General features: G+C 40.0%; 1 protein-coding gene and 1 long non-coding RNA gene across 6 annotated transcripts; one reads left to right on the forward strand and one right to left on the reverse strand.

Moving 5' to 3' along the window:
- The first annotated feature begins 144 nt into the window (after window positions 1-144).
- LOC137211855 (uncharacterized) lies at window positions 145-12,239 on the forward strand. Its single transcript, XR_010937241.1, has 2 exons — window positions 145-4,189; window positions 11,050-12,239. It is a non-coding gene; the product is annotated as an uncharacterized lncRNA (long non-coding RNA).
- On the reverse strand, window positions 4,316-27,859 carry TUBD1 (tubulin delta 1). Of its 5 annotated transcripts, none has more exons than XM_067714532.1 (9): window positions 27,589-27,845; window positions 26,553-26,768; window positions 24,813-24,960; window positions 23,815-24,031; window positions 22,857-23,088; window positions 18,005-18,169; window positions 11,046-11,186; window positions 9,507-9,690; window positions 4,316-7,511 (listed from the first exon to the last, which is right to left on the reverse strand). In XM_067714532.1, exons 2-9 carry the CDS (start codon window positions 26,722-26,724, stop codon window positions 7,403-7,405), a joined length of 1,368 nt encoding a protein of 455 aa, XP_067570633.1. In that variant the 5' UTR covers window positions 26,725-26,768; window positions 27,589-27,845; the 3' UTR covers window positions 4,316-7,402. The 5 variants fall into 5 exon arrangements, with proteins under 5 accessions (XP_067570633.1, XP_067570632.1, XP_067570636.1 ...); XM_067714531.1 differs by having other exon boundaries at window positions 27,516-27,844; XM_067714535.1 differs by lacking the exon at window positions 26,553-26,768 and having other exon boundaries at window positions 27,589-27,859.
- Between the last annotated feature and the right edge of the window lie 60 nt (window positions 27,860-27,919).

A 27,919-nucleotide genomic window follows, 5' to 3' on the forward strand; every position in this document is an offset into this window, starting at 1 on the left:
AGTAGTGGTATTAGCCACGTTGGGGGAAAAAAAATTTTTTTATTCACTTTTTAAATCTAATATGAAACAGTTAGGGCCAGTAGTGGTATTAGCCACGTTGGGGGAAAAAATTTTTTTTTATTCACTTTTTAAATCTCTAATAGTTTAGGGCTTCCCTGGTAGCGCAGTGGTTGGGAGTCCGCCTGCCGATGCAGGGGACACGGGTCCGTGCCCCGGTCCGGGAAGATCCCACATGCCGCGGAGCGGCTAGGCCCGTGAGCCATGGCCGCTGAGCCTGCGCATCCGGAGCCTGTGCTCCGCAACTGGAGAGGCCACAACAGTGAGAGGCCCGCGTACCGCAAAAAAAAAAAAAAAAATTATCTAATAGTTTAAAGTACTATAGGGAAGAGGCAAAGCTGTTGAAAAATGATCTCCCTCCAGGAGCTTACAGTCTTCTTGGGGGTTATGCAAATATGCAGGTAACTATAATGTAGAGTAGTAAGATGAAGGCCATAAGAAAAAAAAAATGGGAAGAGGAAGAAAACTGCTGACTAGGAAGGATCAGAAAAGGTTTCATGAGGATGTGGCACTTGAATTGCCAGGTAGGGGTTGGGGTGAGGGAAAAGCCCTGTGAGAGACACCAGGAAAGCACCAGTGAGGGAGCTGTGAGACAAGGCCAATGAGCCTTCTACCTCTTATTCTCTGCCTAGCTTCGTTTTGTTTCCTTTAAGGTACCTACATATAATTCACAACTAGTCAATTTTCTTGTTTTTGCTCATTCCTCCACTAGAACCTAAGCCACATAAGGGCAGACACTATTGTGCTCTCCTTTGTATGCTCAGAGCCAAGCACAGGGTGGGGTCACACACAGTATTTGCTGAATGGATATTGCAACAGCCCACGTGAAGCAGCAGCAGAGATTCGAAGGCAGGCAGGAGGTGCTACCTAAGTAGAGTCCAGGTAATGGTGGAGTGAAAGAGGTGGAGTATACATGAAGGATGAACCGGAGAACCCTGAGAAGACAGCAATAATCATTGATCACTGAGCCAGGAATATAGGAGGAGGACCAAGTTTGAGAGAGAGAGTCACTATTCCGTTTTGAACATATGAAGGGAAGATACCAATAGAATGGTGGGGCCTAGTATAGGGGTGTATGTCAGTTCTCCTAACTCCTCAAACCACTCCCTGTCAGAGAATAAACCTGACTTTTTCAGAGAATTCTCTAGAGTAGTATGTCCTCTGTACTTTCCTGTAAGTGATCATCTAAGCCTCACCTTGTTATGTAGCACTGTTCCTGAAGAATGGCACTGTGACTGGACCTTGGAGCCACAGGAAACTGCTTTAAAATTCCTCTCCACAGTTGTATCCTGCCTGCTTTGCCAATGGCTCCTCCCTCTGAGAACTGGGAGGATGGTAATTCCTGGATAGATTGTCTTTATAAGGAGAAAAGTTTGGCAGTGTGATTTCCTGTATATTTCTACTAGAGTCCAAGATTCCAGTAGTGCTAGCCTAGACAGCAGTGGCAGCCACCTAGAACCCAGATGTCATTAGTATTCCCAAGTAAGTACGAGGGCGTCCTCCCAACTGCCTTTGCCAAGCCAAAAGGCAGAGTCACGGCTTTATTACACCTTCTAGAGCATGTGGTGAAGGCGGCTTTCCATTTGGCTGCTTTGGTGCCGGGGTGGTTTACATGTTTCAGTAAGTGAGTTACGCTTATTGAAGTTGGCTGGATAGGAGTTCAGAATAAATGACATATGACCACAATCATACCATTCACCAGAAGCACCAGAGTTCAGAAGGAGAGAGATTTACTTCTGTAATAATCCTTTGGTAGAGAAGAGAGGCACAAAACTCGAGTATTCCACTCTCAAGAAGGTCCACAGTTTTTGAAGCCTTTGAGAATTGGGGTGTGACTGTTCCTGGCTTTCTGATGGAATCAGACAAAATAAGATGCCTATCTGGTAAAAGCACAGGTGTGCGAGTACTTTGCACAATTTTAGAAGGAAAAAAAAAAAAGCTGAAAAATAGTGCTTGTAGAAAAATGTAGAGATCAAAGAAATTTGCAGATGTTCTGCATTTTCTTCTTCAAACATAATCTGTCTGAGCATAAAAGACATCCCTGGTCTCTGCAAGGAAGAAATAAAAGGTTCTTTCATACATAAATGATCTCCTACTTTATACACCTCTTTTCAGGCTGCTCCCAGACTTTGTGTTTGATATATTTACTAGTCTTCCCTGCAGTAGGCGATGTTCATTAGAAGAACATGTTGAGACAATAGGACCCCAAAGCTATCTTTAACTTCTCCCTTCCTCCTCTGCCCCTGGAGCATCCTATAATTCCTACACCCTATTTCTGTGATAGTTTACAGAACGATGAGGATGCCTATTACTTCCACCCCTTGTTGCTGCCTTCTGATTCATTTGACTTATTCCTCCGTTCTTCAAACTGTCTCCAGGTCTTAACGTCCTTTGAAAAATCATTTTTGAGTTATTTTATCTTTATGTTGGTTTTTTATGGCTTTGCTTAAAAAAAAATGCAAGCCAAAGAAATGCATAATATAAAAAAAGAAGGAAATCCCCTAAGATATTATCCCAAAGAAATTACTATGATATCTAGCATGTGTCCTTTGAGTCCTGCTCAAAAATGTTCGGAGCCTCCCATTCTTCTTGGTCTTGGGATCCTAGCAGTGGGGGCAGAGCTGGGGCAGGCAGGATCATTGGGGCGTGTCTCTCATCTGTATCTTCAGGTTAGTGATAGTTCCACCTCTGTCCTTACTGAACAAAATTAAACATAACCATGTAGATGAATCTATGTGTTTCTCATAACCACATTTAACAGTCATTTCTGTCAGCTTTGGCTACTACAGCACACAGAAAAGAAACAGTGGGAGAGGGGGAATGGCCAAACATTAGAAGGCTTAGAATTCCAGGACAAGGAATTTAGATTTTTTTTTTTTTTTTTTTTTTTTTTTGCGGTACGCTGGCCTCTCGCTGTTGTGGCCTCTCCCGTTGCGGAGCCCAGGCTCCGGACGCGCAGGCTCAGCGGCCATGGCTCACGGGCCCAGCCGCTCCGCGGCATGTGGGATCTTCCCGGACCGCGGCACCACCCCGCGTCCCCTGCATCGGCAGGCGGACTCTCAACCACTGCGCCACCAGGGAAGCCCAGGAATTTAGATTTTAGGCAAGGACTTGCAAACGAAGGCAGTTGTACACTCTCTTTTAATATATTGTTTGAATTTATATTGCCTTAAGTGGCTCTTAATTATATAAGATGACTTCAGAAGCAGAATATTTTTAATTACATTTCCAGGTCCTTAGTTTCATCTAATAGTTGTGAGATCTATTGCTAATATGGGACCTTTAATAGGCTTTATTGTGTGTCTGTAGTTTTGCAGCTTTACGTCTCTTCCACAGTTTTTCAGACGTTTATATTAATCTGTTCAACAAACAGAGAGTCTCTACATGAGTCAAGCATATGATCTGCAGCAAGGAATATACCAAATGGTGAACTCCTAAAGGGCAGGGGCCAGGTTTACCTCGTTTTTTTATTTCCCCATCTTTGCACAGTGTCTTAACTTGCAGGTGTTCAATGGATGTTTGTGGAATTAAGCTCATATCCTGCCTCTTTCATACTGTTCACAGGAGCTGAGCTTAAGCAAGGCCCTTCTTTTTTTAAAAAAAGGAAAACTTCCATCTTTCTGCCTCATGTCATGTTTCTTACTATCATGTTCCCATGAACTCTCACCTAGTAAGGATAAGCTTTGTTCAACTCCAGTTTCTACAATTCCCAGGATTTTGCTCCTGAAGTGTCTAGAATAGCTCTGTCCAGTAGAAATATCATGCAAGTCATATATCTAATTTTTAAAATTTTAGTAGCCATACTTTAAAATGTAAAAAAAACAGGTATTATACCAATTTGAATAAGTTATTTACCTTATTATGTCCAAAATATCATTTCCACGATTTAAGATATTAATATTTTACATTATTTTATTTGTATTATCTTCAAAATCCAGTGTGTATTTTACACTTACTGACCACATGTGGCTAATGGCTACCTTATTGGACAGCCAATATTGGACAAAAAGACTGGACAAAAATCTTTGAATTTCTGTGTACTTACCATGTAAATAATTAAATTCATAGGACAAGAGAGCCATGAAAGTATCCATTGTATTGGCTCCATCATTGGCAAAGGAGAAAAATTCAGGTAACACAGAATTATTTGCTAAGAGACATGTAATTTAGCTTCTTGTTTCTTTTCATGCTATCTTGTAAGCTATTCTTAGATTTTTTATCATTAGGTAAAGTCCATAATTCAAAAACCATCGAGTATTTCTTTTTTTTTTTTAAATGCTTATAAGCTATTAGCAGTTCTTTGGGAATCATCATCAGTTCCCCTGACCTTCCTTTTCATCTCTTCCCTGGCTTCACTGGCTCCCTAGAGTCTAAATGATTAGGATTTTCTCTCTTTTCCCTCTTCTCCCTTGAATGCCATATCTTCTGCAACACTGACCCAACACTGCGTTCTCCAGAAACTTAAAATATTTACATTGTTTATCTTAACATTCCTGCTAGGGGAAATGGGATTCCATTTATTAATAAGGTTGACATTGCATCGTCTGAGACATTTCAGAGTGTAGGAGTAGGAAGTTATTTAGTTAAAAATATAAAGCCAGATTTTTTAGCTCACATTCCTAAAACCCATAGGAAACAATGTGATTGATACAGATGAGCAAATATCTCTTAAATTAAATAACTGATTATTTGCAAAAATGACAAGTTAGTGGGCAAAGCCATATTTGGAAGGTAGGTGGAAGAACAAGGAAGGGTTGACTGCCAAACCTTGAGCTCATGCGGAGAGAACAGTGGGATGGGAACATATGGAGCATGTTTTAAAACAAAATTTTGGACAGGAATGCAAGTGTGATAAACATGGTGGTCAGGAGAAGAATCACTGGTATGTACACTGCACAGTAAAGTCTACAGAGCCAGTGAGGAGGCTTCAGACAAATTTAAAGCCTAGACTAAAGGTCCCAGTTCACGGTTCTTTACCTTGTACCACATCTTTACTGTAAAAAAAGAAAAAAACTGAACATGGACATGGGCAAGATAATAAGCAATAATTAGGAAGCCAGAATCGTAGCACCAGGCATGGAAAGAAACTTAAGTACCTTGTAAGCTTCTTCATTTAGACTTTGTGGTATTGATCCCCATATACTTAGCATTTGTTCAGTGCCTGGCAGTGAATAGATACTGGTTGAATGAATGAAGGGACTGAGAATAGTGAATCATGGGCACACTTACTGAGTTCTAAGTGACAGGTTAAAGAAAGGAGAAAGGGATTGTTGGCTGACTGAATAGTAGTGGTGAGGGGTTGCGGGGCGAGTACCCAAAGCGAGAAGCAAGAGGGAATGAATGGGAAGAAACAGGTTCTACCGCTTAAAGAGCTCTTAAGAAAAGCACAAATGGGGGAGAACGAAAAGGTTTGAAATTAAGAAACAGTTTGAATTTATACTGTACTCACTGCCTATAGGGGTGCATCTTGGCTGTGTGGGATAATGTCTGAGTGACACACATAGTACGCCAGTTACCCAGTAATCTAAGAAATTACATGTTCAAAGCTTTTGGCTCTCTATGCCCAGGAAGTTATGATTCTAATGTTGTCCTGGCTGATTGGCCGTTATCTCCACACAAATCAAAGTACATTTCCAATGCCACCCCTTATTTTGAAGCTTTGGCATCAACTTCTTTGTGTTCATTTTTAAGTTATCACAACTCTAATAGCAAAAATTTTTACATTATTCCAAATAGACAAGAAAAAAATTTCAATGTAAACATTTAAAACAATTTTGCAAATATTTAGGTATCCACACACACCAAATAATGCAGTTGTGCATGAAACAATAACATGCATAAGAAAGGGTCAACTCACATAAGTGAATGGCTCTGTGTAATTGGAGTTTACTTCCAATAGTCACCTGCCATTGATTCCATGAGTTGCCAAATTAGAAATATATTTGTCCCATTTGGTACCTCATGCATGCTTTTCTCAAATATAAAATGATTTCAACTTACGACCTTCTTTAAGCTTAACTTGTAGCAAAGTTCGTCAGAATCAGCCTACCCCCTAGTGAGGTAATTTGGTTACAGATCTTCATTAATGCTGGTTTAGTGCGGGAAATTGTTTCAGTCTTTGGATCTCTGCAATGCTAAACTATTACTTTTAACTTTATTTTGTAAAAATTACAATCTCATTATTTTCTAGTATTCTTGGCTTAACAAAATACAGCAGTGGGTGTGCCTTTTAGCAGTTGAACAGACCACTTTTTACATTCCTTAGAAATAAGATATGGTTCAGTATTTTAAATCATAGCAACAGTTGATAAGAAAAACAGCAAAAAGGTAATCATTTCCATATGGAAAGAAAAGGAAGAAACCACTGGTAGATTTGGCAGAAAGGGCAAAATGTTCCTATTTGTTTGCCATTTTACATTTGTTAATACATTGCATGTGATGTGTTTTATTGAACTACCCCATTCCCCTCAAACTCAGCTGCAAATTTCCAAATGTGTTCTGTCCTTCTGAATGAAACCAACATCTGTATGTGTCAGTTTCATCTAGGACAATATTTACTTGGTGGTAATTTTCTCAACATAGTGAAATTTTGGCGAAAGCTCTTACCCCTTTTACTGAAAGGAATATAACCGTCTTCCACACCAGCTAAATACCTGTAAGTAATTTTAAAGCACTGGTTGAATAAAATCAGTCTCTGCTCTGGCATTCTAAGATCTAAAAGAAAAACCCAATTTTCTGATGCCCAGAAAATTTAAGAACAGCAAACAAAGGAAACATTTGCTTATTTACTTTTGTATTTAAGCATGATATAACGTTTATTAACAAAGTCCTGACATTTATTTTTAAATAGCTGCTTAAAGTGGAAAATCTTACCGTTTTAGAATAAAATATTCAAAAATAGATGTTCACCCTGTAGCTTTTGACAACAGCTCCCTCTTATGGTTCAAAACATTCACTTCAAAGATGAATATATTTAAATACGGAATTGCAATTTCTTAGCTTAAAATTGTGCTATGAAAGTTTAGCTCATACTTAGTGAATGCTTTTTGGAATAAAGAGGGAAGTTTCCTTTTCTGATAGTTCTAGAGTTCTAACATCTCAGCAAAGTATTCCCAAAGTTCTTTAAAGAAGTACCAATATTTTTTCTTACAAAGGAAAATTTCAAGTAGATGTTTTCATTGAAAACATGAAAGGTTTTTCTCCTTTTCTGTGGCTATAGTATGGAGAAGGAATCAGCATTTAACCTTGTTACATTAGCAGATAGGAATTTGAAAAACCTTACGGAGAAAGTAGTATTGCAAGTACTTTAGTCCAAAAATGACTTAAGGTAAATTTTCCCCATTGTTCAAAATCCGAGGTTGCAGTAACTAGCAATAACCTGTTCTAACAATGTGAAACTGTCCAAAAAATCCTCTTCTTCAATTCCAAATTTTGTGTACTGATGAATGTAGGCTCTGGTGAAAGAAACAGAAAATATGAAATAAAAATCTCAGGCAAACGAATAACTCAAAATCAAATAATAAATAGACCCTTCCTAGCTCATGAACACGTGCAGATGGCAGACTCTTTTAAAAGTCTTGCCTTTGCTTCAATGTTTACTCCAAAGGTTAGCAAACTCTCAAAGTTTGTGTCAAGCTCCCTGTCTATTTAGTGTCCAAGAGAGTGACAATAAGAAGCACATAGGAGGGGAATTCCCTGGCCGTCCCATGGTTAGGACTTGGTGCTTTCACAGCCAGGGCCCGGGTTCAATCCCCGGTCGGGGAACTAAGATCCTGCAAGCCGCACGGCATGGCCAAAAAAAAAAGAAGCAGCACATAGGAAAAAGAAGCATGTTCAGATTTGGCTGTCTACCCAGCACATATTCAACACCCTACAGGAGATGACTGTGTTCAATATAAACTCTTAAGAAGTGCCTGAGAAGTTTTATCTAAGGCGTGAAACTGTAGAAACACATTGGTCCAGTTCTAGGAATGAAGTGAAGCCTCCCAAGTGTTTTTCAGACAACACTTAATTTTCACTAATGCCAGGTGATCCTCTTAATACCTCCAGTCCCCCAAAATGTTCTGAGGCAGGAGAAGTCATGTTAAAAAGAATATCAAGGGCAGACATGAACTAAATTGATGAAATAATAGCTGCTACCATTTAATGAGAGTGGGACGAGAACTATACCAACAGAGGACACAGAGTTCACAGTCCTGAGGAGTAGGGGTTTATGGAATGGCCATGTGCAGGATGGGGGGCCCTTGGGAATCCTAGCTAATCAAAGTACAGGCTTACCCAATGATTTGAGAAATTCTGCTTTAACATTAAGTAATTGTGGCAGAAGTCAGGGAACAGGATAACAAACACATTTCTTAGTAATCAAGCAGACATTTCTTAGTACCAAGTAGAGTTGAACTTGCAATGTTTCCTACTGAGCAAGATCAGGATCTCTTCCATTCTCAAGGATCTTATTTTGGAAAACTATCTTACTGTCCCTGCCTTATAGTGAAATTTCTACTTTACTTTCATTTCATTTAGAAACTACTCATTTAGGGACTTCCCTGGTGGCGCAGTGGATGAGACTCTGTGCTCTCAAAGCAGGGGGCCTGGGTTTGACCCCTGGTCAGGGAACTAGATCCCACATGCATGCCGCAACTAAGAGTTCCCATGCCATAACTAAGGAGCCTGTGGGCTGCAACTAAGGAGCTGGTGAGGCACAACTAAGAAGCCCACATGCTGCAACTAAGAAGCCAGCAAGCTGCAACTAAAGGAGTCCTGGAGTCACAACTAAGACCTGGTGCAACCAAATAAGTAAATATTTTTTAAAAAGAAACTACTCGTTTAGTCAACAACAACAATACTACTATGGAACAATTATTGAGCATTTACTAGCCATGCACTGTACTAAGGGTTTCTTACATTATCATCTCATTTAATCCTCACCACATATATCCTCTCTTTTGGGTCCATTGTACAGAAAAGGAAAGGAAACCTGAAGTAATGTGCCCAAAGTTTCATACCTACAAAGTACTTACTCCATGCTATAGATTGAATGTTTGTGTTCCCCCAAAATTCATATGTTGAAATCCTAACTCCCAAGGTGATGATATTAGGAGGTAAGGCCTTTGGGATGTGATTAGGTCATGACAGTGGAGCCCTCATGAATGGGATTAGAGGCCCATGAAAGCTCCTTTGCCCCTCTGCCATTTGAGGACACAGCAAAAAGACACCACCTATGAACCAGGAAGTTGGTCTTCACTGGACATTGAATCTGCCAGTACCTTGATCTTGGACATGCTAGCCTCGAGAAATGCGAGAAATTTCTTTGGTTTATAAGCTACCCAGTCTATGCTCTATTTGTTATAGCAGCCCAAACAGACTAAGACACTCCAGATCCTGCCTAGTGTTTTAACATTATATTATCTGCTTAAGGTTAGGAAAGGTTTGTAGATTTATTTTTTACTTACTTTGAAGCAAACATATTCCATGCTTTGCCCACAATCGTGTCAAGTGGTTTTACTAAGAACTGGCTATTGCTGACCAACGCTGCAGACTTCTCATATTTGCTAAAGGCTCGCTGGGTTTTCCACACACTGAAAGCATGAACAGGCTCTAACCAGGAAGTATAGAGAGCTGGATCTTTAAATGCTCCTAGGGTAAAATAACAAGGCACTGTTTACATCATAAATCATCAGTTTTTGAAACAAGTTAATAAACAGATATTTTTGTATCCATTTTACCAGAAATCTTTTGTTTTGCTCTTTGAAACTAGCTTTATATTGCTTTTGGATAAATGATCCATATTCATCATAAAAAAAAAATCCACACCATTCAGAAAAGTATTTATTAAGAAGAAAATTTAAAAGTCAACTCAACAGCTGAAATGCTACCACCCAGAGACAGACTATGAACAGTCTGCTGACCCGCTTTTGTACTATAATTTTACATACATGCCCTATGTAATATGCATTTTTCATTCACCAATATGTTGTAAACCTCTTTTCTGTGCCAGTAAATATCACTCATATTTTTAAAAGCTTCTATGAATATACCATAATTTCTTTAACACATTTCCTATTGTTGGGCATTTAGGTTGTTCCCAGATTTCTGTTAGTGTGAAAGATGTTGCAGTGAATATCTTTACACCTCTATGTACCTGCATCATTTGCTGTGGGTAAATTTTTGGAGGTTAGATTACTTTATATATCCTTTTATTAACTTTCTCATTTTAAAATCTAAAATGAAGAAAGTACACCATCTGATTGACTTGATCTCTTTTTAATTATTACTAGTTTTTTATTTAAGAGGTATTACAGGGATGAGATTGATTTTCTTTATATCACAGCTAGAAGCAGCCAGTTGGATGCTGCTGGAATCATCAGACAACGATAATATAATCCCAGAGACTTGCCATAGAAACACAAAGAAAGCTAAGAAGAGTACTGCTCTTTCAACCTCCTGAAAACGTTGTACCAATGCTTGTCACAGAGACCATTAGTTGTCCTGCAATACCTGTTCTCCCCTTCTTCTTTAGTAACAGAACCACCAAATTTTAACTGTGCTCATAGCCACCCCTGCAGCTAGATGTGGCACATGATTCAGTCCCAGTCGAAGGGATAGAAACACAAGTGTGGTGTGTGACCCTAGAGGACCAGGCCTGCCCTTCTTTGCTTATTCCTATGTGATTTGATGGCTGAAGTTCAAACAGATGCCTTGCACTAAGGACAAAGCCACGAGGTGAGGATGACAGGTCAGCCAGATTCAGGAAGAAAGAATTAAACTTGTCCTCTTGTTTACACCACATCTATTTTGGTATCCAGTCACACACTTACTGATACAATGGTTACATTTTGTTACTAAAATATGGAGTTATTATTTTCCTTTCTTTAAGAATAAATTCAGGGACTTCTTTTTTTTCTTTCTCTTTTCTTTTCTTTTTTTTTTACCACGCATACCATGTACATGTGCAAAACGTACATCTTAATTTTCACCTTAACTTTGCTTACCCAGCTCCGCACTATGTACGTCTTTCCCACGAAGGATGACCAAGTTAGCAATGGAAGTGTTAAAATGAGACTCCTTGTTGAGAGACATTTTACCACGCGTAGGAAGTCCTGATAAAGGAGGCCGTACCTGCCAATCAATACCTACCAAAAGAAAAAAAAGAGCAAGAGATTTTACAAATCGCCTTGAACAAGAAGAGAAAGATGTATTATAGTATGTGTATTTTATATAAATTTCCATTTGATAAGTAAAAGTTGTGGCAGGGTGGGGTTCTTCTAAAAATTTAAACATTCTTATCTGGTTGACCTAAAGTGATTCAAACTACTCAGTCCTGAGAAAGGCATGAAATAGTCTTCATCGAATATTAAAGGACGGTGGTAGGTGCAAAGGATGCAATTCTACAACGCAGTAAAAAGAAAGTAACTTCTGACACACGTGACAATGTGGATCAATATCAGAAGCCTGATGCTAAGTGAAGCAAGCCTGACTCAAAAGATTACATCCTGTTTGATTCCATTTACAGGACGTTCTGGAAAAGGCAAAACCATAGGAATAAAGTTCAGGTCAATAGTTGCTTGGGGCTTGGAGTGGAGGAAAGAGGCTGTCTACAAAGGGGTGTGAGGGAACTTTTTGGAACATGGAAATACTCTGTCTCAATTGTGGTGGTGGTTACACCGTTTAAGTGTGTCAAGATTCATAGAACTATCCACCTATAAAGACTGAACTTCACTCTGTATGTCTCTATGAACAAATAAACAAAATACATATAAAAATGTTAAGGGATGTAGAAACACAAAGCAAAAATAGGATTGAAAATTGAGGGCTTCCCTGGTGGTGCAGTGGTTGAGAATCCGCCTGCCAATGCAGGGAAAAGAGGTTTAATCCCTGGTCCGGGAAGATCCCACATGCCGCGGAGCAACTAAGCCCACTAGCCACAACTACTGAGCCTGCGCTCTAGAGCCCGCGAGCCACAACTACCGAGCCCACAAGCCACAACTACTGAAGCCCGTGAGCCACAACTACTGAGCCTGTGCTCTAGAGCCTGTGAGCCACAACTACTGAGACCACATGCCACAACTACTGAAGCCCGCATGCCTAGAGCCCGTGCACCGCAACAAAGAGTAGCCCCCGCTCGCTGCAACTAGAGAAAGCCTGCGCACAGCAACAAAGACCCAATGCAGCCAAAAATAAATAAATTTATTTTTTAAAAATATACATGATCAAAAACAAAAATAGAGGGGACTTCCCTGGTGGCACAGTGGTTAAGAATCTGCCTGCCAGTGCAGGGGAAATGGGTTTGAACCCTGCTCTGGGAGGATCCCACATGCCGCAGAGCAACTAAGCCTGTGTACCACAACTACTGAAGCCCGCGCACCTAGAGCCCGTGCTCCACAACAAGAGAAGCCACTGCAATGTGAAGCTGGCGCACCGCAACAAAGAGTAGCCCCTGCTCACCGCAGCTAGAGCGCACAGCAACAAAGACCGAATGCAGCCAAAAATAAATAAAGTAAATAAATTTATTAAAACAAAAATAGGGACTTCCCTGGCGGTCCAGTGGTTAATACTCCACGCTTCCACTGCAGGGGGCACGTTTGATCCCTGGTCGGGGAACTAATATCCCACATGCTGTGCGGCACAGCCAATAAATAAACAAATAAATAAAAATTAAATAAATAAATCCCAGATGGGTTAAAATTTAAATATTAAATATAAAACTATGAAAATACTAGGAAATACTAGAGAATATTTTTATATCTTTGGGGTAGGTAAGGCTCAGAATCTATAAAGGAAGATTTACAGGTCTGCTCACATAAAAAGGTAAAATTTCCATACAGTGAAAAATACCATACAAAAGACAAAAGTGATGGACAAAAATATTTACAATCCATGTAACAAAAAAGGGGTATAAATCCACAATATTATATTTCCTTCCATCCAAGTCACCATTGATTAGAAAAAAAATTAAATTATTCACTTAGATTATTAAATTTTACACTTATTGAAGAGTTCTTTTAGAGTAAGTTTATATTTTTAAAAATCATATATCATTCTTGAGCATATATAAAAATATATATGTAACGAAATAACTTAAGGTTTTCCTAAAACTTTTTCACATTCAGTGACTTTATCACTCTTTGTTTCAGCATTAATGATGCCTATGTGTTTTCACATTATTGTGCTCTGTGCCTCCAGAAAGTAGGTGGTGCGGCATTCCTTAAGGGAATCCATGAAAACACTAAGTCACTGGCTCTTAAACTGGCTTTGCAACCATGTAAAGCACATCTGCCTTTGACTCCTGCTTAAGGAATGTTGCTAAACTTGTCTGTTTATTATGACAACTGCCTCTTCCCCACCCTAGCGGAAAACTAAAGGTTTACTTTCTGGAGAGGATATGACTGAGAGACCCTAGTCTGGAGAACACCAGGCAGAGGTAAGGGCAGGAAACACACCAAACCAGGAAAACCATGTCCCCTCCCTCCTCTTCCCCCAGATCACTGGGGCTTTGTGTAAACCCTCTGAGCAGAATATCCAACACAACAGACAGGCAAATAGAATATCCAGAAGGACAAATGTACACTGGCTGGAGAGGGCAAAAAAAACTAGATTGAAGCAGGTCAGAAGGCTCTAGGGGAGATTTCTTAAAGAAGATGAAACTGACAGAATACTTGGATACAGGCAGACCTTGGAGATTTTGTGTGCTTGGTTCCAACCACCGCAATAAAGTAAATTATCACAATAAAGTGAGTCACACAAATATTTTTGGCTTCCCAGTGCATATAAAATTTATGTTTATGGGCTTCCCTGGTGGCGCAGTGGTTGAGTCCGCCTGCCCATGCAGGGGACACGGGTTCGTGCCCTGTTCCGGGAGGATCCCACATGCCGCGGAGCGGCTGGGCCCGTGAGCCATGGCCGCTGAGCCTGCGCGTCCGGAGCCTGTGCTCCGCAACGGGAGAGGCCACAGCAGTGAGAGGCCCGCGTACCGCAAAAAAAAAAAAGTTATGTTTACACTATACTGTAATCTATTAATTGTGCAATAGCATTATGTCTAAAAGGAAATGTACATACCTTAATTAAAAAATACTTTATGGCTAAAAAATGCTAACCATTATCTGAACTTTCAGCAATAGCAACTTTTTGCAATAGTAACATCAAAGATCACCGACCACAGATCACCATAACAAATATAATAATAAGGAAAAAGTTTGAAATATTGCGAGATTACCAAAATGTGACACAGATATGTGAAGTGAGCAAATGTTGCTGGAAAAATGGTGCCAATAGATTTGCTCAATGCAGGGTTGCCACAGACCTTCAATTTGTTAAAGAACACAGTATCTGCAAAGTGCAATAAAACAAGGTATGCCTGTATATCAAGAAAAAATTTAGGTAAGTAGAGAAACAGTGTTGAATAATTGACAGGTACATAGAAAAACTAAGCAAACAAGAAAACAAGGTAATTATTAACTCCAAAGAAAACAAAAAAATTATACAGGAAGGGAAAAGTAATCACAGGATATTTTGTTGCTCAGCTGTGAATAGCATTTACTTGGTCATGATAATGTAAAGCTGAATATCGATTTAACCCAGTGATGACACTTACTACCATATCAGAAGGATGAGCCTGTCTAGAGTGTGTTTTAGAGCTTAGGGCCCAGTGTTGGAAAAAAGCTAAATCCTAACCCTCCATGGTGGGAAGTAAATAGGTAATACCTAAATCATTGAAAAATCTGTAAATGGCAATAGATAAAAACAGTAAAAGAAATAGCAAAAGAGTTTTGAAAAATGGTTACCTCTGGGAAGGAGACAATAGAAGAAGGTTATGAACTGAAAGTTTTAACAACCAGCTTCGTAGAATTACCTGACTCTTTAATCTATGTGCATATAATAAGTTAGGGCTCCTATATGGTAGAAAACTATGTAGCTACTAAAAAGAATAAGGCACGTCTAAATGAATGAATTGGAATGAAGGCTACAAAATACTATGACGAAAGACAGTTGCAGAACAAAAAATACATATAATGTGATGCTAGTTTTATTTTTTAAAGTCTGTTTATATACACCCTTAGAACTTTGACTCTCTAGTCCTCACATAAATAAATTGATCCAAACTAGAAAAAATAAATCAACTAATAAATTTTAAAAATAAGGTGTTGTAAATTAAACTTAAAAATAAATAAGTAAAATCCTACACCTGTTCCACCATGGTCTGTTGGGGGTGGGGTGTACTTAAAGAGCTATACCCAGGAAATCTCACCTGAGGAAAGTAAATCCACACTGGCACCTGCTTTTAGATGACAAGATTCTGGACTTTAGGCTGATGTGCTAATAGAATGTGCTAATAGGCTGATGTGCTAACTCTGGGGGTGCTTGGGAAGGGTTAAGTACATTCTGCAAATGGGAGGACATGATTCATTAGGGGACAGAGGGCAGAGGGTGGTAGCCAGCCTCCAAGATGAACTCCAATGATCCTTGCCACCTGGTATCCAGGCCCTTGTGTGGTCCCCTCCCCATGGGATAGGGCTGACCTTAACAACCAAAAGGATGGTGCAAAATGATGGTATGTGACTTCCAAAGCTAGGTCACAAGAGACATTGTAACTTCTGCCTTGCCCCCCTTGGGCCACTCATTCCTCCTGTTGCTATAGGACATGTAGAAACAGATGCACGGCTGATGATGATCTTAATGGGGTCAATCTTCATAGAGAGCATTCTGATAACATATGAAGAGTTTTCAAACTATATCCTTCAACCTGGTTAGTGACATAAATATATTTATTCATATGTTCATATTTATATGAAAACATTTAAGTGTTCAAAACTCTATAACTGTGAAAAAATGGTGACACTCTGAATTCCTATATGGGAAAATGACTAAACAAACTGTGGTTTATCGACCTAAGAGGGCTCAGGGCACCACGTCTTACAGTACCCTGAGGAACACTGTGTTCCTTGATAATAGGTATTGCCAGAAAAACAGGTCCTGTGGCCAAAAAGTTCAGGAAGCATTACTTAAGATGTGAACTTTCTACTTATCTCCAAACGTCAGGCACTATGATCTAAAGTCTGTAAGGTAGTACAAGTAAATATAGAGGAAATCCACTTTCATAGTATTGAAACCTAACTTACTGTAATTTGTGGTAAAATATATGCTCCCCAAATAGTACATAGTAGTGACTTCCAGTTAAATGCGACAGACTGAACATACCAGTTTACTCCCCAAATCTCACTAACAACACAGGGATTTTTTTAAAAGGCATAAACAAGAAAAAATGGAAGGAAAATAATGGCAACAAAAATTTGGAAGCTGGAAAGCAAGTGAACCAATGGTTACTGACTTAGCAACCAGGGAAATCTGAACTTTCTGTCCACAGTGGAGGTCCTGGAAGCAGGCCAGGCGCTTCTAAAGGAGGAGTAGTTAAAAATCTGTATGAGAGGCAGTGAGAGCCCCAGACCCTTCCCCACTCCTGCACTAGGGGGAGTGCCCCACCCTCCATCCGAGAAGAAGGTTTCTGCTCAGGAAAGGCTAAAAACCGGTGAGGCTGTGAAAATACAGCAGTAAACAAAACAAAAATCTCTGCCCTCATAAAGTTTACATTGTACTGAGATAAATGAAAGATCCACACTAAGGAATTCCAGAATGCTAGAGACAAAGAGAAAATCCTAAAAGATACAAGAGAGAATAAAACAGGATTAGGAATCAGATTGAAGTGGGACTTCTCAGCAGTAACACTGGAAGCTGGAAGCTATCGAGCAGTGCTTTCAAGACACTGAGTAAAAAATGATTCCCAGCCTCGAATCCTGGCCAATCAAATATAAAAGTAGGATAATGACATTTGCAGCCTTAAAATTTTTACCTTCCCTGTACGCTTTCTTAGGAAGCTCCTGGAGGGTACTATCCATGAGGGAATTAACCCAGAAAGAGGAAGATTTGAAATCTAGGAAACGGGCTAGAATAAAGAAGGAGGCAAAGATGCCAGTGCTGGCTGCTTATTAAGCCTGGAGAGTAACCAGTGCAGACTGGAACAGCAGGGTGAAGTCCTCCGGAAGGGATATCTCCAAGCAGATAATGCAAGTAATAAGATTACCTGATTGATAGGTCTGAACATGCTGAGAAGGGTTTCGTTTTTATGGAAAAGTTTAGGGGTAAATTTGTAATAGGTACAAAGAATATCGACCAAATAAATTTAACTATTAACTCTAGGAGGAAAAAATAAACTGTACATGAAATAAAATGTAATCTGTGTATACAGTACATGGCTCAACTATGAATAATATCTACATAGCAAAAATAACACAGACAATGAAAACTGATCTAACCCAAAAGTATGCTTTAACTAGATTGGGAGGAGGGAGGGAAAGGTGTGTGGATGTGTATATAGGGGGTGTTAAGAAGATTCAGTTCTCAACTTCATGCTAGGAAGGCAACTGATAATATCTAAACCTGGAAAATAAAACAAATAGCGGAATATGCAAGATATTTAGAAATATGGGGGCAAATTCCAGGAGAAACATCTCAAAACACTGAAAGCAGTTGCTGCTGGGCTGAGGGGAAGTGTGGAATAGGCTGTTCTCTTCCTCATTATAAACTCATACTGGACAATTACTTGACTTTTTTTTTTTAATTGAGATGTAATTTACACACAACGCAATGGACAGATTTAAGTAGACACTTAAGTGAGTTCTGACTCCTTGATTTTTTTAAAAAAACCTATGTTCATATATTACTTTGATAAAAATAAAATAAAAATAAATGTCACACTCATCTGAAATTTTTTTGAGAAATGAAACTGTGAAGTGATTAAGAAATCCTCCCCGGATGTTCTGGTGAGTTTTTTGCAGGAGCCTCCCTGGTCAGAAGAAGGCACCATTATTTCAACTGGATCAAGCCAGTTTATATTGAGAACTCCAGTAGAGGCATTTTTCCCAGCTTGTGGGCTGCATATTTTTAAAATACCCTTTACCTTCTTCCATTTTCGCATTAGAAATGAGCATCTGTCTCAAATGCTTGAGGAGGCCAGCCCAAGTAAATGTGCTGTATGCCAGTGAATTCTCAGACATTTGAGGAATGTTACGAACACCCAGCATCTTGAATTCTGGATGGGGAACTAAATTCTCCATTAAGTCTCCTGCAAAGAAAAAAAATCTGAACTAAATTTTTAAATTCCACGTTGTTTCCACTGACTCATACACAGCCATGATTTGATGGCTTGGGGGAACCAAATGTGTTTTCTCCTCCAAGGCCAAAATTGCTTAAAATGTAAATACAATTTCAGAGACGATGTCTATTAAAGACCACATATTTGCTTGATTTTGGCACCTATTTTAGCATGAGTGAAAAAAACACACTTTGCCAAAAGGAAACGAGAATTTCTTTTTAGCTAAGAAACTGGAAATGTCAGTGAAATATTTAGCTAAACCCCAGGAAAACAAAATAAGCATGAGACGTAATATGCTTTTATTGTCTGTCATTCAGTGTTCACTAAATAGTCCCTTAGAAATTTTCCTAGATCTCTTATTTATTTTATCTGGTTAAATAATAATCAGAACCTCTTAACATCAAACTTTACTGGGAAAGAAGACAGGATTAGTAACTCCTGAACACAGGAATACACCTATTTTTAGAACCTTGTATTTGTAATGAAACAGAATTAAGGAGAAAGGCTAATTTGTTTTTCATTCAGAGCTTATTTTATATGTTTTTAAAATATTTTTATCCTTTTAATATGTCATATATTTTATGTATTTTATATATTTTTTATATATTTATAGAAAATACCTAGAGGAGAAAGAAAAATCTTCTACCATAACATGAAATTTAAATTTTATGATAACGTTGAGTGCAAACTCATATCCTACGTCCTAATGTTAAGAACAAATTTTGACACAAACATCTACAAAATGTTGCACAAATTGATCCTATGGCTAATGGAGTTTCCTCTAAACATAAGAATCCTCTTCTGTAAAATACCTAGAGCTGAATCCTATTGCACAGCATGCATAAACAAGCAGCAGTCAGCAAGTAATTCCTGAGGACTAACGCACAAATTAATTGTTAAAATCTGCTTTCCCCCCCAGCGTTCTTGTTTACCCACTCTCATCTTAACCATTCTTGACTTTGTCAAACCCTGTTATGGACTGACAGTTTGTGTCCCTCAAAATTCATATATTGAAATCCTTACCACCAAGGTGATGGCATCAGGAGGAGGTGGGGCCTTTGGGAGATGAGGTCTCTATAAAAGAGACCCCAGAGAGGTCTCCCGTCCCTTGTGCCAGGTGAGAACACAGTGAGAAGACGGCCATCTGTGAACCTGGAAGCGGGCCCTCACCAGGCACTGAATCTACTAGTGCCTTGATCTTGGACTTTGAGCCTCCAGAACTGTGAGAAGTAAACTTGTGCTGTTTATAAGCCGGTCAGTCTATGGAATTCTTGTTATAGCATATTCCTACACACCTTGCGGGATCTTACTTCCCCAACCAGGGATTGAACCCGGGCCGTGGCAGTGAAAGTGCCGAGTCCTAACCACTGGACCGCCAGGGAACTCCCTGGACCTAAGTTTTTAAAACTGAGCAATTGAAGGATCGAGGAGGAAACAGGCTTCTTCTGGGGGAAAGCTAAGAGATCTGTTTTAGACACATTATGTTTGGGACGACCCTGAAACGTGTACACATAGATGTTGGGAAGGCTGCTGGATATAGACATCTAGAGCTTAGGGAATTGGTCAGAGTTGGAGAGAAACTGGCCAGCTGGAGAAAACAAATGGTGTTGAAAGCCATGGGACTGGGTCAGTCACCTTCGGAGAGGGTTCAAGACCAGCATTTAGAGCTTAGGAAACGGAGGAGCCAAAGAAGGAGGAAAATAATGGGAATAAAAGGAATAGTCATTGAGATAAGGAGGGAAATCAGGAGAGGGGCTGTCACAAAAGACGAAGAGGAGACTCAGAAGACAAGGCATCGGCCATTCCAAATTCTACTGAGATAAAATAAGGACAGTGAACGGGCCAGTGAATTTGACAATGTGAACATGCTTGCGACCTATTAAGAAAAGCAGCTTTGGAAAAGTGATGGAAGAGAAACTAGATCAGAGTGGGTTGAAGAGTGAATAGATGGTGAAGAAATGAGGACAGGGAGAATGGAGGCCCCTTTGAGGACAGTGGTTCTAAAGAATGACAGATAAGTGGGGAAATCACGAGAGGTGATGTCAAGGGAGGGCTTCTTTGGTGTGAAAGATGCCAGAGAGCCGTTGTAATGGCAGCGACCCAGGAAAGAGGGTTAATGACATGTGAGGATGAGAGATGAGTGAGGAATTAAGTCCCTGAGAAGACAGAGGGAATGGGACCCAGAACCCAAGCGAGAGGCTGGCCTTTGATAGAAGCAGGATACTTCTCCCACTGTGACACAAGGTGAAGGGCAAGTGTGGACCCAGTGCCCTATAGTTTGTACATGGTAGTGGGAGTCAAGAGAGCGCTCATGTAACTGATGGCTTGGATTTTCTGAGGGCAGTTCACCGAGTTCATCACAATCTCCCCAAGGAACAACTGGACCAGCCTGCAGACTCAACCTCCAACCAGCTCTCCACAGGCAATGAATTTTTCAAAAATAAAGGTGATTATGCCAACGACCTCCTTAAAATCCTTCAGTGGCTTTCCCCTGCTCTGAGATTAATGAGGAGGCCTTTAAATGGCTTACAAGGACCTGCAAGGTCGGCCCCTGCTCACCGCTCTAGCCTCAGGTTTCAATCATCCCCCACACCATTCTCTGTGCTCCAGTGACACTGGATTTCTCTCTTCCGAAAGGGCCACGCTTCCTTCTGCCATAGGGTCTTTCCACATGCTATTCCCCCAACATGCTACTCCCTTCTCCCTCCCTTTGCTTAGTCAACTCCAAGTCTTCATCCAGCTTTTTGCTCAAGTGTTACTTCCTCAGGGCAGCCTTCTTTCACCTCGTCAGCCTAAGTCTGGTTCCTTCGTGACCCATTCTCTTGGATCTGTACTCCTTTCCTTCAGAGCATTTAACTCAGTTTTTAATTATATGTTCTTAGTGTAATTATTTGTTTAACGTGAACACAATGTCTGCATTGGTTCCCCACTGAATCCCCAACATGTAGCATAGTGCCTGGCACATAGCAGGAAGCCAATAACTACTGGTTGAATGAACAGATGCACAATATGGTAAGTACTGTGGAATGCAGAGAAATTAACAAGACACATGTCCCCAAGGAAGCTGCAAATTAGTAGGGACTATAAAACATGCATATGACAGATCCTCTAAGGAAACACATGGTGCAGCATCTGGGAAGGGGCCAGAGGGAGATTTACTTTTGATTGCATATTCTTTTGTACTCCTTGAATAAATGTGTGTGTGTTACTTTTAAAGATAAGCAAACACACTTAAAGAAATAATAAAGGCAGAAAACATTAAGTGACATAAAAGAGATACAGAATGCCACAGGAGTTCAGAGAAAAAGGGTTACTTTAGGTAAAGGTCTCAGTAGGAAAGCTTTATGGAAAAATTATCACTTGAATTGGACCCTACAGGAAGAGTAAGGTTTCAGTAGAGGTGAAGAAGGGAAGGAGGAAGTGATTTCTAAGAAGAAGGAACACTGAGCAAAGGGACCAAGGCAGGGAAGTACCAGATTGAAGAAAAAAGTGGAGACAGGATGAAAAGTAGGTGGGGAATCTATACAGAGGCGGCAGAAGGTGATGAAAACGGAAAGTTAGGATTCAGGGCATAAGGAATTATGACAAATCTGGCAGGTAATGCATGAGCCATAGAATAAGGGTTAAGTAAAGTACAGGATTAGATCTGTGCACTGGGGAGGCTCATTTGGGGCCAGTGTGCAAGACGGATTGACTGCAGGGGGAAGAAGCAGGCAACAGGAAGGAAAGCAGTAATAGGACCACCTTAAGCCAGGAGTGTCCACGTAGATGTGAGCTTTGGTTTTCATGGGAAAAAAAAGGAGAGAGAGGGAGAGGGAGAGGAGAATAAAGAGAACTTTGTATTCAGGGGGAGTACGCAATATTAGTTGAGAGATACTGGCCAAGTGAACCAATATCAGAGAGAGGGAAGTAGGGAAGAATGCAGACAGCTGGCAGAGATGGTACCAACAGTCTGAGCATACTGATGAGATATGAGGACAGTGGGAGAAATCCAGGTGACAGGAATTGAGGAAGAGGGGGCTGGGGAGTGAAGACAGGGAAGCAAATGATGAATCCATTCAGAACATGCTAAATCTGAAGAAGCAGATGGCAACTAAGAAAACTAGGATAGGCAACTATTTGGGAAAGAGAGTAGGACTGGGGGTATAGATTACGGAGTTCTCTGCATCTAGATGATTTGAATGGATAAAGCACCACTTGACAAATAACCTGAAAAAAGAACCACTTCTGTACGGAGTGATGAAAATGATGGTTGTGCAACTTTGTGAATATGCTAGAAAACACTGAATTGTACACTTTAGATGGGTGAGTTGTATGGTATGTGAATTATATCTCAAAGTTATTTTTAAAGAACAAAAAAAAGGGGATTTCCCTGGCGGTCCAGTGGTTAAGACTTTGCCCTCCAATGCAGGGGGTGTGGGTTTGATTCCTGGTGGGGGAGCTAAGACCCCAGGTGCCTCGCAACCAAAAAGCAAAACATGAAACAGAAGCAATATTGAAACAAATTCAATAAAGCTAAGCTGCTCTTTGGGAAGGTTTTCGAAATGAGGGAGACCTGAGTATATCTTTAGGCAGAGGGGAAGAGCCATAGAAGAACAACCTTCAGGCTTTCAGAACATCAGACTTCTCTACGAGTAGCACACAGGAGGACAAATACCTAGTGGGTTTCTTCTGTAGTGAAATGAGCCTTCCCCAGAGTAAGTAGGCTGGAACACACTTCCCAGCTGATGTGCGAGGACTTGATTTATATCACGGAAGGAGATCTGCTTGATATTCATCAGTTTCGCACAGATCTTATGAACAGCATCATTCTCATGAACAAGGAGGGCATCTGAAGATCGGTACAAGTGAGAAAGTGTCAAAATGGAATTGTAGTTCTGAACAATAACCTGGAGGAAAGAAAAGGTCAAAGATAAGAAAGGCAAGAGAGAACAGTGGTTAAGAGGGTAGACTCTAAGGGCATCCTGCCTAGGTTCAAAGCCTGGCTCTTTCACTTTCTAGCTATAAGATCTTGGACAAGTTATTTAATCTCTCTATGCCTCAGTTTCCTCGTTTGTAAAATGGGGATAATAATTATACCAGCCTCCTAGAGTTGTAAGGATTAATGATAGAATGCAAGTAAAGCACTTAAGAACAGTGCCCTTACTGAGTAAGGGCTCAATAAATGATGACTATTACTATCACACTTTCTTCCTACATCATTTCCTATACTGACTTATTTCACCTCTGTTTAATTATTTCTCCTACTAGGGTGATCAATAGGAAATTGGCCTATACAGAAATTTCCTTTCAATGGAAAGAAATGAAAATTCTTTGAAGGTTGGCAATGGCACGATGAGGCCAAGGTCCCTGCTTTACATGCTGTAGCCAGAGGGACTGAACCAGGAATGGGTTCCTGAGAGAAGATGCACAATTGTCTTCTTCGGAATTTTTATGAATAAGGACACCTCATTTGTTTGGCAAAGTTAAATGAATTGTACATGAAAGTACCATATTGTATAATCATTCCTTACACAGTAACTTAACATTTCGAAAGAAAGGGTGAGATCAATCTTTTACCTACATTTAACTGCAAAGAATACAAAATATAAATTTTTCAATTGACATGTTCATACCTCACCAGTTCCATAAGGCCATATAATCTGATTCATTTTCAAAGAGTTTGAGTACTGATCTTGTAAGTTCTGTGTAACGAAGGCTCCTAGCCCTGATCCTGTGCCTCCGGCCATACTCATTATGATGAAAAAACCATTCAAAGAATCGCATTTCTCCACTTCCTTCTGGATTAGGTTCATTATAGATTCTTCATGCCTAGGTCCATGAACAGAGTATCTATGCAATGCAAAAGAAACAAACACCTTTCAATTTAACCAGAGACGGAATGCAGAGAAAGATATAGGATAGCAAAGGCTTTTTAAACCTATGGAAGTGAACTAACTCTTAAGAAAGGTACAGGTACCTGATTGATGAAATTTAAGATACACAAGTTAAATATTTTTAACAGGTGAATAGGACTGCTAGGAGAGTAAATTTACTGAGAGTAGAAAATTCTCTTTTATAGTCCATTCCTTTAGGCTGGAGACTTCAATTACCAGGTAGTTCTGCAAGTTTACGGTACAACATAATTCATAACAATACTCCTAAAGCAGTGGTTCTAACTTTGCTGCACATTAGAATCACCTAGGGAAGCTCTGAAAAATCCCAACATTCAGACTTCATCCCAAACCAATTAAACCAGAATTTCTGGAAGTGAGCCCTAGGCATTGGAATTTTCCAAAGAACACTAGGCAATACTACTGCCTTGGCATATTTCCTATTAACTGGAATACCTGCCAGACAAAGATATTGTATTGACAATAAGTTAGCTGGCAGAACAACAGTGAAGAAGTGGAAAACGTTGCTGCAAGAGATCCTTGGTTTCATCATTACCTGAACCTTAAGCATAGATGTACACGAGACAGAATGAGCGTCTTCTGGGTGAAGTCACACTCTACATTTTAAAACAGCAATTTCAAAATTATGTGTTTGGTATATCAACTGTGCAGTTGTAACTATACTATTAATCAACTATGCAGCTGTATCTAAACTGAAAATCATGAGGAATTATTCTTACCCATATGCCCAGTTGTTTCCAGAACCTTGTTTTTGACAGAAGCATGAATGCTGGCCATATTTCCATCGGCCAGAATGGGCAGCCTTTGACAGTGTTTGATTGATAACTTTAGGTTCCATGTCAACAAGTACAGCACGAGCAATTGGAACTAGAGAGGGAAAAAAAATCAAAAGAAAAATATTGCACGTGGCTTATTTGGGTTAACTCAGAGCATAAACTTCCAGGTCCAAAAAAAAAAAAAAATCAAAGATTGAGGATAGGAAGAACTTTCCTTCTGCTTAGAAATTCAGGTGGGCAGCAGCAGGTATATGCAGATGTGTCATAATGCCTAGCATTGTGCTAGGCAGGTTGAATAAACGTGGGCTAAAATGATGACTGGGTCAAGTCTACAAACATCTGTTGAGTGCTTACTATGTGCTATGTACTGTGCTGGGAACACAGAGACAAAGACAACATCAATCCAGCCCTAGGAGGACCAGTGGGAGAGATAGAATACATCAACACTTAATCACAGTATGATGTGATATGACCCACAGCAAATCCACACTAACAGAGTAGTATTTTTATTCAGAGGTATAAAAATACCAAGGGCAAAAAAAGCATCTCAGGATTACTGAAGCAGAAGATGGAGAAAGAGGGGGTATAAGAAGTGATGGATGGGGAGAGAAAGCAGGCAGGGCTCAGATCTTGGAAGTCCTTGTATGCAATGCTAAAAACCTTGAAATTTACTTTATAGGCAATGAGAAACCACTGAAAATGCTCAAGCAGGGGAGGAAAGATGTCTTTTTTAATACGGTAGTGTGGACGATAGATGTGATAAACACAAGAGACCAGGCAGGGAAACTCAGGAGGATTGTCTTGAAACAGTCCAGGTGAGAAAGGACAAGAGCCAGAACTAAGGCAATGAAAGTGAAGATGGAAAAGGGAGAAGAGTTTCAAGAGATGAGTAGGAGGTAAACTACGCAGATCTTGATGTCTGATGGTATGTGGGCAGTCAGAGCTAAGTTTTAAAGGAAAAATAATGAATGCCCTTGGGTATGGAGATGTTGAGTCTGAGGGACACATGAGAGACGCAGGTGATGTTCACTAATCAGTCTGCAGCTTGGAAGAGATGCTAGGCTAGAGGTTTTGAGAGTCACTAGTATAAAAGATGTAGCAAAATTTGAGAGTCACTGAAATTGCCCAGAGAGAACTATACAAGTGAGGACAGAAGAGAGGCTGAGATGCAACCACTGGAGAAGAAAAGTTCAGAGCCTAAGCAGAAGGAATTTCAAGGAGGGAGTTTTATAGTTAATGTTATCAAATATGGTAGAGAAGTTAAGTGAATTAAGAAAAGAAACACAGTTACTGGCTCTAGGAATTAAGAGATCATTGGGAATTTTTCATAGAACAGCTTCAGTGGTATTGTAGAGCAGAAGTAGGATTACAGTTGGTTAAAGAGGGTTCTCCTTTGAGAATCTTAGATGAGAAGGCAAAGAGATGAGGAAGGAAAAAAGCTATAGTCAAGAGCTAAGTTTTGTTTGTTTGGTTGGTTTTAGATTGGCATGATCTGAGCATGCTCACGTGCTGAGGAGAAGATGTCACTGGAGAGGCAAACGTTAAGATAGAAACAAAGGGCTGAGAGCAAAATCATTCCGTAGTAAGATGGAAGGGGACGGGGTTCAGACACCACGTGGAGGGCCTGGCCTTGAAGAGGCTGGTTATGTCAGAGTAAAGGAGAGGTCTGTGAACCACACATACCTCCATTTTCCTCCTCACTGAAGAATCTTTCTTTGCAAGATGCTTGATATGCCTCATTCTCCCTTTTAGAGCAGAGTCCCTGGGGACAGTGTGAGTCACTAAATAAAGCATCAAACACTTCAAAACCAATCTGATTGCCACATTGACCAAGCTGCACTGTTACTATTGACATGCTGAGACACAAACCAGGCTTACTCCCCCAAAACAGTGAGCAACCTGTAATAGAAAAAATAGAGTCTTTGAGAGCCACTACATTACCAATAAAGAACAAATAAAATGCCATATATGTGAATATACATCACTAAAAATATAATTTGTAAGTACTATATATGTCTATGGTGTTATAGACACAATAGCTATGTTGTCTAAGGAGCCAATCATTCAAGGAAGTTGGTTTCGGGATTCAGGGTTACTCTACGCAAAACCATTCATACACAGCTCAATAGTTTCCAAAATCTCATTTGTAATCGCTATTTTCCTAAGCATGCATTTAAAACAAACAAAACAAATTCTGGTTAAAGGAATTCGTAGTGTACAGTTCACACCACAGGGACAGAGCGAATGCAGAAGTGAGCTCAACAGTAGCACATTTAATTAACATTAATTTTCTCTCTTCAAAATAATGACTTTCTCCACCAATCGCCTTTCTGTTCTGGTAACTACAGTAACACAAGAAAGTCTTTGTATTTAGCTCAGATAGGACAGCAAGGAAGACGAAGCTTGGGGAAAAAAAGACCAGATGAAATATTAGAGGAAGTATCCACTACTTTTAACACTGAAAAGAGACAATTTTTGGTAACGACCTCACACCGGGTCTATGCAGCACTGGAAAGAGCTGTGGCTTGTAAGCCAGACTCTGTACTTAACAATTATCAAACAACCTTGCAAAAACAGGTATCGTTATTTTCATTTTACAGAGAAGGAAACAGGCTCTGAAAGGTTATGCGACTTTCGCATACTTACTGCACTAGTAAATAGCAAAGCCAAGTTCTCCCTTTCTACGCCGCCCCAGGAGTTCCCCATTAACCCCACTCACTGACAGCCTCAGGATCAGCCGTTTCTGTCCGGTTCAAACTTCAGAGTGGCAACCTTCTCATTATGCGCATGCTCACTTTCAATACCAAAAACATTACAGAGAACGAATGCGCATGTTCCACAGACGACGAGATTTGTTGTGGGTTTTTTTCCTATTCCGAAAGGTTAATTACGCATGTTCAATTTCAATTTATCAACTTCAGATATGGTACGCATGCTCACTGTCCATCAGACGCTTTAGCTGAGAATGCGCATGATCTGGCTTCCGAGCGAGACTTCGGCTGGGCTTCTGCGCATGTTTCTGCCAGTACCTGGCTCCCAGCGATAGTTCT

This window comes from Pseudorca crassidens, chromosome 19 (assembly GCF_039906515.1).
Source record: "Pseudorca crassidens isolate mPseCra1 chromosome 19, mPseCra1.hap1, whole genome shotgun sequence".
Lineage (NCBI taxonomy): Eukaryota > Metazoa > Chordata > Mammalia > Artiodactyla > Delphinidae > Pseudorca > Pseudorca crassidens.